General features: G+C 47.8%; 1 protein-coding gene across 3 annotated transcripts in view; it reads left to right on the top strand.

The window, feature by feature from the left end:
• Positions 1-9,843, top strand: part of Morn3 (MORN repeat containing 3) — a 12,181-nt gene extending 2,338 nt beyond the window's left edge. For all 3 annotated transcript variants that reach the window (XM_015502381.2, XM_048785568.1, XM_048785569.1), the window contains exons 2-4: positions 2,208-2,381; positions 6,895-7,052; positions 8,313-9,843. In XM_015502381.2, coding sequence (XP_015357867.1) covers positions 2,237-2,381; positions 6,895-7,052; positions 8,313-8,645 — 636 coding nt within the window. In that variant the 5' untranslated portion in view covers positions 2,208-2,236 and the 3' untranslated portion in view covers positions 8,646-9,843. The remainder of the gene's footprint in view (positions 1-2,207; positions 2,382-6,894; positions 7,053-8,312) is intronic.
• The last annotated feature ends 121 nt before the right edge of the window (positions 9,844-9,964 follow it).

Here is a 9,964-nt window from a genome sequence, read left to right on the forward strand (position 1 = left end):
TATATATATATATATATATATATATATATATATATATATATATATATATATAAAACACAAATAAAACAAAGGTATTGTGTCCATCTACAACGTAAAAATGTATTTTTTTAATTTTTTTTTTGTAGTTGTAGACGGACAGCATGCCTTTATTTTATTTGTGTATTTATTTATGTGGTGCCGAGGATTGAACCCAGTGCCTCCCACGTCCAAGGTAAGAGCTCTGCCACTGAGCTACGGCCCCAGCCCCCCAAAAAAGTATTTTTAAAAAAAGATAAAATAAAATCCTGGAGGTCCTACTCTGGGGAGACAGTCTTTCAATCCAGAGCAAGAGGCTATGACTTCCCCCTGCCCCACATCTAGTTTAAAAAGAAAAAAATGGGAGAGGGAAGAAAGGAGGAGTATACCCTCAGAGCCCATTTAACTCTTCTTAGCTAAAAGTATACTTTCCCACAGGGACAAGTGGGAAAAAAGAAAGACACAGTCCTGGTGGTCCCAAGGAGACCCTTTTCTTTGGGGTGGAGGGCATAGTAGTGAGGGATTCCAGCCTCAGGCACGCTCAGAGATGGTGCAATTTAGATTGATGCTGAAGAACATATAAGAATGCTAAAAACTGGCAATGGTGGTGCATGCCTGTGATCCCAGCAATTCAGAAGGCCAAGGCAGAAGGATTGCAAGTTTGAGGCCAGCCTCAGCAATTTAGCAAGACCCTGACAAAATAAAAGGGCAGAGGGGACTGAGGATGTAGTTCAGCAGTAAAGTGCTCCTGGATTCAATCCCCAGAATGGGGGCGGGGTAGGGGGACTGCAAATGCAGATGGGCAACACCAACATTCAGCCAGCAGCCAAATCTGTTCATACTAGCCAGGCTCCCTCTTCCTATCTGAGGCCCCCCGAGAGCTCCAGCTACCACACAATACAGCAACTGAAGAGTATGTACAAGACCAAGACTATCTAAAGAGGACATGGATACACGGTACAAAATGTAAACTCAGGGGCCTTTGCTCCAAAAGTATAAGAATTTTGAAATGGTAATAGAAGAACAGTAAACCAAAGATGTAGCTCAGGGCTTGTAAGGAGGACCTGCTATGCAGCTGCACAGGGGGCACATGCCCAGCAGGCTGGCCCCATGGATGGTTGCTGGGACACCATGATCTCTTGGAATCTGCTGTCTCTGAGGCCATTCTAATTGGTCAGTATCTGAGTATGTCAGTACCTGGGAGTGCTTATGTGTAGCCCCGGAAACCATGCAGCTGCTGAGGGAAGACAAGGGTCCCCAGGATTTGGAGAAGGCCATTTTTATCACCCATGAACAAGACAAACGAAGACAGACAGCTGGCCGTGAATGTCTGTGTTGGAGATTCTGGGGACACAAGGAATAGAAACACAGGCTCCCAGACCCTGAAGGGAAGACCTACATTCCCCCCAACAAAGTCCCTCTGCGACTAAACTAAGCAGAGCTGGGTCCAGTGGAAAAAAACCTAACAAGGCAGTGGGATGGAAGTTAAGGGTCACACATGGAAGGGTGACAGTCCTGGTGTGCCTGGGACTGTCCCATATTTTAGCACCAAAAATCTGAGGTGCCAGGAAACCCTTCAGCCCCACGAAACCTGCTCACTTGGTCACCACCCGCCCTTCCCCCCACCGTCTCTTTAATTGTCAAACTCAGCCCCTGGGATTTGCCACCATCCTGTCAGCTAGATAGATGAGGCAGGACCATGGGGAACCACAGTACAATGCTTGGCCCTGGAGGGCAGGCGGTTCCTGCAAGCTATGCAAAAGCCAGCTGTCTGCCAGATACCCCCTTGCTCCCACCACCTGGCCCTTTCCCCTGGGTTCCTCCAGCCACAGGACCAGGACCTACTCTGATTGATCATTCTAGTCATCAAATATGTGACTGTCATTCCTCCAAGCGGCAGCTTCTCTCTGATGCCATCATAAACCCTGGGTTCCTAATGGTCTCCCTGGATTCCCAAGCAATTGTTCCATCAGATCCCCATGGAGGGGGCCCTAGGGGAAGGCAAGGGAGGGAATAGCTAAGGGTCAGCCCAGCACAAAAGGACCCCCTTCCATAGGCTGCTCATCTGCCCTGGGGACTCAGAATACACATGAATCATCCCACCTGCACTCAAGTGCCTCCCTGGGAAACCCTAGGATCCCAGCCTGTAAACAAGGCACACTAAACCCCTCATGTCCCTGTCCCTTTTCCAGCACCTTCTGGCCCCACAGAAGCAACCAACATGCCAGTCTTCAAATGCCCCCCAAAGTCGGAGCCCCTATGGAAGGGGTGGGACCAGAAGGCCCAGAAGAACGGACTGAGACACCAAGTGTATGCTGTGAATGGTGATCACTACGTGGGCGAGTGGAAGGACAACACAAAACATGGTGAGCGGGGGACCCTCAGGTAGCCAGTGTGAGGTCAGAGCTGTGGTGGGCAGGCAACAGGCACAAGAAAATTGTGCAGAATTCATTAGGGACATAAGAGGTGACCCTAAGGCTCTCCAAGTAGTGTGGTGACCTGGACCAGAAAGGACCTCCCCGTGCTGGGGATCTGGAACCTACTTCGGCCCTGACCTCAGCTGCGTGAGGGTCTTGGGACCAGCAGGGGACAAAGGGGCCTCCAGAAGCCAGCCTGCCCCTGGGGCTCTGGGGATTGAGCGAGGTCCCTGCTCTCTGAAATATGGGTTAAGCTTGGGACTGGTTGGCAAAAGGAAAAGGCAGCCTTTTTATTCAAAAACCTGACCAGGCTTCTTCACTTTTGCCAGCTCTCAATCCTTGCCCTCTACTGCCTTCCTGTCCTGGGGATTAGACCCAGAGCCGCATGCATGCTAGGCGAGAGCTCTACCACTGAGCCACACCCCAAGACCGATTTGTAAAGCTAAGAGATGGCATCCATCAATCTTGTAGCCCAGGACTCATGCAATAGGGGAACTTCTGTCAAATGTGTCTCAGACCCTGGAGGAGAACACCCAGAGTAGAGGAGCCTGGGGCTGTTGGTGAATTCTGGGAATGCAGAATCCAGACCCCTGCTCTTTGGGACACATTTGACTAAGTTGAAGTGAATATGGACAGATTAGTAGCAGTCACAAGAGCGAGTGCTGGGGCTGGGATAGAGCACTCACCTAGCATGCATGAGGCCCTGGGTTCAATCTAGCACTGCAAAAAAAAGAAAGAAAGAAAGATCATGAGGGGCCGGGATTGCAGGATTGGGTATCTCAGAGGTTTCTTAAGACTGCTCACTTCAAAAATACTTACTGAACTGCCCATCCATGCCAGACCCAGTGCTGGGCAACTGACACAATTCCAATCCTCAGGGATCCTCTGGTCTTGCTGAGAACCTGCACAATAAGGTAACATCAAATCTCACAAATGGGCCGGGCGCAGTGGCACATGCCTATAATCCCAGCAGCTCTGGAGGCTGAGACAGGAGGATCTCGAGTTCAAAGCCAGCCTTAGCAACTGCAAGGCACAGAGCAACTCAGTGAGACCCTGTCTCTAAATAAAGTACAAAATAGGACTGGGGATGTGGCTCAGTGGTCAAGTGCCCCTGAGTTCAATCCCCAGTACCAGAAAAAAAAAAAATCTCACAAATGGGGTAACTGGGATTCACAGACAGGAAGTAACTACCCAAGATGGAGCAGCTAAAAGTGGTGGCATCAGGATGAGAAGGGGAAACAAAGAGGAGAGCTAAGGGGCCCTGAGAGACAGATAGTCAGGGGTAGCAGTGATATTTGAGTGGGGCCCAAGGATGAGAATGTGTCTCAGACCCTGGAGGGCAGAGCAGCATGCCTTCTAGAAAGTGGAACCAGAGGGGAGGGATGGTCTGAAATATTAAGAGGGTGTGTGGCTGCATCCAGGGACACACTAGAAGTCAGTGTGACTGAAGCACAGTGAAAGAAGGAGAGCAGGATGGTTAGTAGAGCCAACTACATAGGGCTTCAAAGGCCATGGTGAGTTGTGCTTTTTTTAATAATATGGCCAGGGGCTGGGGATGTGGCTCAAGCGGTAGCGCGCTCGCCTGGCATGCATGCGGCCCGGGTTTGATCCTCAGCACCACATACAAACAAAGATGTTATGTCTTCCGAAAACTAAAAAATAATAACTGAAAGGTTTTTTGTTTCGTTTTGGTTTTGGTACCAGGGATTGAACCCAGGGGCACTTTACCACTGAGCAACATCCAAGCCCTTTCTTTAAAATTTTGAGACAAGCTCTCACTAAGTTGCTTAGGGCCTTGCTAAATTGCTGAGGCTAGCCTCAAACTTTCAATCCTCCTGCCTCAGCTTCCTGAGTCACAGGGATTATAGGTGTGCACATAGAGCCGGGCTTTGTAATTGAAACTTTATACCCTTTGGCCAACATCTTCCCATTTCCCTCATACCCAGCTCCTGGTAACTATCATTCTACTCTGTTTCTACGAGTTTGACGTTTTTATATTCCACATATAAGTGACATCATGTGATATTTATCTTTCTGTGTCTGGCTTATTTTACTATCGAGATAATGTGCTCCAGCTGGGTGCAGTGGCTCATGCCTATAATCCCAGCAACTTGGGAGGCCATAGCAGGAAATTCTCAAATTCAAAGCCAGACTGGGTAACTTAGTGAGACCCTGTCTCAAAATAAAAGATAAAAAGGGCTAGGATGTGGCTCAGTGGTTAAGCACCCCTGAGTTCAATCCATTACCAAAAAAAAAAAAAGCAATAAAAAAGATAAGGTGCTCTAGGTTTTTCCATATTTATCCATGTTGCCCCAAATGGCAGGATTTCCTTTTTTTTTTTGATACCTGGGTTTGAACTCAGGGGCACTGGACCACTGAGCCACAGCCACAGCCTTATTTTACATTTTATTTATAGACAGGGTCTCACTGAGTTGCTTAGCGCCTCACTTTTGCTGAGGCTGGCTTTGAATTCACAATCCTCCTGACTCAGCTTCCCAAGCCACTGGGATTACAGGTGTGCACCACCACGCCTAGCTGAATCTCCTTTTCTTTAAGAATGAATAATATTCCTTTCTTTCCCACTTCATATATATACACAGATACATATACACATATATATCCTTCCTTTTTTTTTTTTTTAAGTATTGTGGATTGAACCACCCAGGAACACTGCAGCACTGAACTACATCCCCTGCCCACTTTATATTTTTATTTTTAAAATTTTGATACAGAGTCTTTCTAAGGTGTCCTAAATTGACCTCGAACTTGCAATCCTGCCTCAGCCTCCCAAGTACCTGAGATTATAGGCATGTGCCACCACCATGCCCAGCTCTACATTTTCTTTCTTCATTCACCCATGTATAGATAGTTAGGTTGTCCCATGAGACAATCTCATCTCTATTTTATAGATGAGGCATCTGAGACCTAGACAGGTCCAAAGAGTTACTTCCCTGAGGTCACAAAGCTCACAGGGGCAATGTTGGGTTTGTTCCCAGGCTATCAAAGACCAAGCATGGGGCTGGGGTTGTGGCTCACCGGTAGAGCACTTGCCTAGCATGTGCAAGGCCCTCAGTTCAATTCTAAGCACCACATAAAAATAAATAAATAAAATAAAGGTATTGTGACCAACTACAACTAAAAAATAAAACATTAAAAAATATTAAAAAGAACAAGCCATGAATTGGCTTGTATTTTATTCATTCCTTTGTTCAATAAATATTGGTCGTGTATGTCAGACACTGTTCTTTGGCATGATGAACAAAACATATCGACAGTGCATACTCTCGTAGAGCTTGCATCCTCCTGGAAGAGACAGACAACACACAAAAAAATGACAAAAGAATTATCTACTGTGTCAGGAGCTGATAAGGGACATGGAAAGAAACAGAGCCGGGTAAGGGTGTGGGAGAGGCTTTGTAATTTGGGTCAGGATGGTCAGGGGAGACCTCATTAAGGAAATAAGGCTTCAGCCAAGCCTTGCTGGAAGTAGGGAATGAGTATCTGGAGAAGAGTGTTCTAGATAAAGGACAAGCAAGTGTAAAGGCCCTGAGGCAGGAACATGGCTGGTATGAAAACCATAGTGATTGGATTGTAATCTGGAAGGTGGGAGTGGTGGTGTGGCTGGATTAGTAGGAGATAGGTCTCCTTGTGTGTTTAGAACTGTTTTCTAGGCATGTTCTAGAAAACCTGGCCACTAATGGTCATGTAGTGTTATTAAGAGGTAAGACTGAGGGGGCTGAGTTGTGGCTCAGTGGTAGAGTGCTTGCCTAGCATGTGTGAGGCACTGGGTTTGATCCTCAGCACCACATAAAAAAATAAATAAAATAAAGGTACTGTGTCCATCTATAACTTAAAAAATATTTTAAAATAAATCAATAAGTAAGATGGGCAGAGTGGCGCACGCCTGTAATCCCAGTGGCTCAGAGGCTGAGACAGTAGGATCGCGAGTTCAAAGCCAGCCTCAGCAACTCAGTGAGGCCCTAAGCAACTCAGTGAGATCCTGTCTCTAAATAAAATACAAAATAAGGCTGGGGATGTGGCTCAGTGGTCAAGTGTCCCTGAGTTCAATCCCTGGTACCAAAAATAAATAAATAAATAAGTAAAATTAGGGTGTTGGGTACATCTACAACATACACACATATATATGTGTACACACACATACACACACACACATATGTATACATTTAAGAGATGAGGCTGAAACACTGAAGGGGTGGATTTCTCCTTGGGGTTTGCTATATCAGTTGGGCTTTAGGGCAAAAGGCTGTCAGAGAACAGCTCTTTGCAGAAATGGAGCTTTCCTGGGGTTCTCCTGGGCTCTGGCAGTCTAGAGAGGAGGTGCAGACCCTGTCCTAGGCCTGGAGAATTGCCTGTGTAGGGGTCCCTGAGGCCTGTCCGGGCACACAGCCTCCAGCCCCAGGGTGGCTATGTCTGCAGTGTTGACCCATCTATGTGTCACCAGGGAAGGGAACACAGGTCTGGAAGAAGAATGGAGCCATCTATGAAGGGGACTGGAAGTTTGGGAAGCGAGATGGCTATGGCACCCTCAGCCTTCCTGAAAAAGGAAGTAGAAAGTACCAGAGAGTCTACTCCGGCTGGTGGAAAGAGGATAAGAAATCTGTGAGTGTGGTTCCCAGCATGCCCTGGGTGGAGGTGGGTCTGATACCTGCTGAGTGTGAGAGAGCCAGTGTGTAAGAGTCTGGAGCCCAGGGAGTGTGACCTACATTGGGAAAGACCCCCTGGAGAAGAGTGTTCTAGACAAAGGACACACAAGTGTAAAGGCCCTGAGGCAGGAACATGGCTGGTATGAAAACCATAGTGATTGGATTGTAATCTGGAAGGTGGGAGTGGTGGTGTGGCTGGATTAGTAGGAGATAGGTCTCCTTGTGTGTTTAGAACTGTTTTCTAGGCATGTTCTAGAAAACCTGGCCACTAATGGTCATGTAGTTGTTAAGAGATAAGACTGGGGGGGCTGGGTTGTGGCTCAGTGGTAGAGTGCTTGCCTAGCAAGGGTCAAAGCATTTCAGAACAAAACCCAGGAAACAGGAAGCAAGAGGAGCGGGCCCAGGGAGGAGCCCATGAAATCCTGGGGCTCCAAGGAGACCACAGGCCTGTCAGGCCAGGCTGAGGTCTCCTCCACCCTCCTCCTCGTCATTTCCTGCCTTTCTTTTCCCTGGGCATCTCTTCTGAGAATTCCCCTTTTGGGGGATACTGGGCCTGGATAAAAGGGGAGGGTAGGAAACTGGGAACAAAATGTAGAGCCACACCCTTGGCCATGGCACAAGAAAGGAAGAAGGGGATAGAAGCCAGTCAGAAGAGCCATGAACTCCCAAACAGGGACAGGTTCCCTCAAGTTATTTTCACAGACTTGGAGGAATCTTCATTTTAAGCCACATGGAGACAGTATGGCAAGGGAGACTTGGTGGCTGGACACCTGCAGTCCTACTGATTCAGGAAGCTGAGGCAGAAGGATCACAAGTTCGAGGGCAGTCTGGGCAACTTAACAAGATTCTGTCTCAAAAAAAAAAAAAAAAAAAAAATTAAAAGGGCCAAGGATGTAACTCAGTGGTAGAGCACCCCTGGGTTCCAACCCCAGCAGTACAGTGGGGTGGGGGAAGGGTGCCCTGGCTGCTGAAGGACGGTAGACGAGGATGGAAGGGGATCTGAAGGGAGGGAGAGGGGATGGTGGGCTGCGTGCAGGGGTAGCAGAGGGACAGAGAGAAGTGGACAGTCTGAGGTCTTTCAAGGTGTGGCCCTCCCTCCGCTTGGATAGAGAGCTGAGCGAGGACAGAGCTCAGGTGGGTGGCTTGGTGCCTGGGAAGGTGATGCGCTTCTCTTTTGGTGGGGGCTCTGTGAACAGAAACATTTTTGTGCTTTCAGGGCTATGGGGTCCAGTTTTTCGGACCCAAGGAGTTTTACGAGGGCGAGTGGTGTAGCAACCAGCGCTGCGGGTGGGGCCGAATGTACTACAGCAACGGAGACATCTATGAGGGCCAGTGGTGGAAGGACAAGCCGGACGGGGAGGGCATGCTGCGCCTGAGTGAGTGCTCCGCCCCTGCCGGGCCCGCCCCAAAGCTGGGCCCGCCCCACCTTCTGACCACGCCCCAACGCTGGCTCCGCCTCACCCCAGCAAGCCACGCCCAATGCCCTGTGGCCACGCCCCTGACGCCCTGCTGGCCGCTGGCCGCGCCCCTTAGCGGGATAAGGGCTTAAGGTGCCTGGATCCTTCTCTCTGTTGGATCCTATGCTCTAATAAGGGAGCATAACTATAAGCAGATAAATAACACAATTTTTTATTGCCATAGTAATCATAGCACGGAGTTCATTTAATCCTCACAACAATCCTGTGAATTGGAAGCTCTAATCACAGAAGTTACAGAGAAGCAAAGTCCTTTGCTCAAGGTCATACAGGCTTTTAGTTATGGGTCAAAGGTCCCAAGGAATTCTTAAAAAACAGGAAGGTGTGTTGGGTGTGTTGGGAAATGGCAAAGAACTTGGGTCAGGCAATGCCTCCAAGAGTCGGTGATATTGAACATTCGGAAGGCCAACCTGAGGAAGAGGGAGAGCCAGAGTTGCAGTGAGCTTGAGAAGGGCACATCAAGCAATAATTAATTTTCACTAATTACTAGTGAAAAACACAGTGGGCCAGGACTTAATCTTCAGTCTTGTCTATGCATAGGAACCAGAACGAGGTTTTTTTGTTTGTTTAAGTATTGGGGTGGAACCCAGGGGCACTCTACTACTGAGCTGCATTCCACTCTTTTTTGTTTTTTATTTTTTGAGACTGGGTCTCGCTAAATTGCACAGGCCAGCCTGGAACTTTCAATCCTTCTGCCTGGGCCTCTGGAGTTACTGGGATTACCCATGTGCACCACCATGCCTGACGATTTGAGCTTTTAAAGGCATAAATTGGATCTCATCTGTTTTTAAATCTATCATAGCTCTCTGTTGCTATGAACTCAAACTGAGTTCAAGTTCCTTTCTGTGGTTTTTGCCCTCACACCCCTCTAGTTTCACCTGCATGCCCCACCATGCCCGGCTCCCATACTGGGACCTTGCGCTAGTCTGGAATGCTTTCCCTTAGATGTTTGCAGTATCTCCCCCTTTGTGAGGTTCTTCTCATTATTCTCAATACCTGCTTCCTTTCTTTCTAGCACTAGGTGTATCAGCTTGGGCAAGTGACTTCACCTCTCTGTGCCTCAGTTTCCTCATCTGTAAAATAAGGATAATAGCAGTATCCATTTCATAGAGTTGTGTAGGGGGAAGATGAGTCAGTCATCAGTCTTTGTAAAGTTCTAAGAACTTTACAAAAAGTCCTTTTTTTTTTTTTCTTGGTACTGGGCATTGAACCCAGGAGTACTTTACCATTAAGATAAGTCCCCACACCTTTTTATTTTTGTTTATTTATTTGGTGGTGCTGGAGATTGAACCCAGGGCTTTGTGCATGCAAGGCAAGAACTCTACCAACTGAGCTATATTCCCCATGTTGTTTTTTTTTAAAAAAGAGGGAGAGAGAGAGAGAGAGAGAGAGA

Source organism: Marmota marmota, unplaced genomic scaffold (genome assembly GCF_001458135.2).
Source record: "Marmota marmota marmota unplaced genomic scaffold, marMar, whole genome shotgun sequence".
Taxonomy (NCBI): Eukaryota; Metazoa; Chordata; class Mammalia; order Rodentia; family Sciuridae; genus Marmota; species Marmota marmota.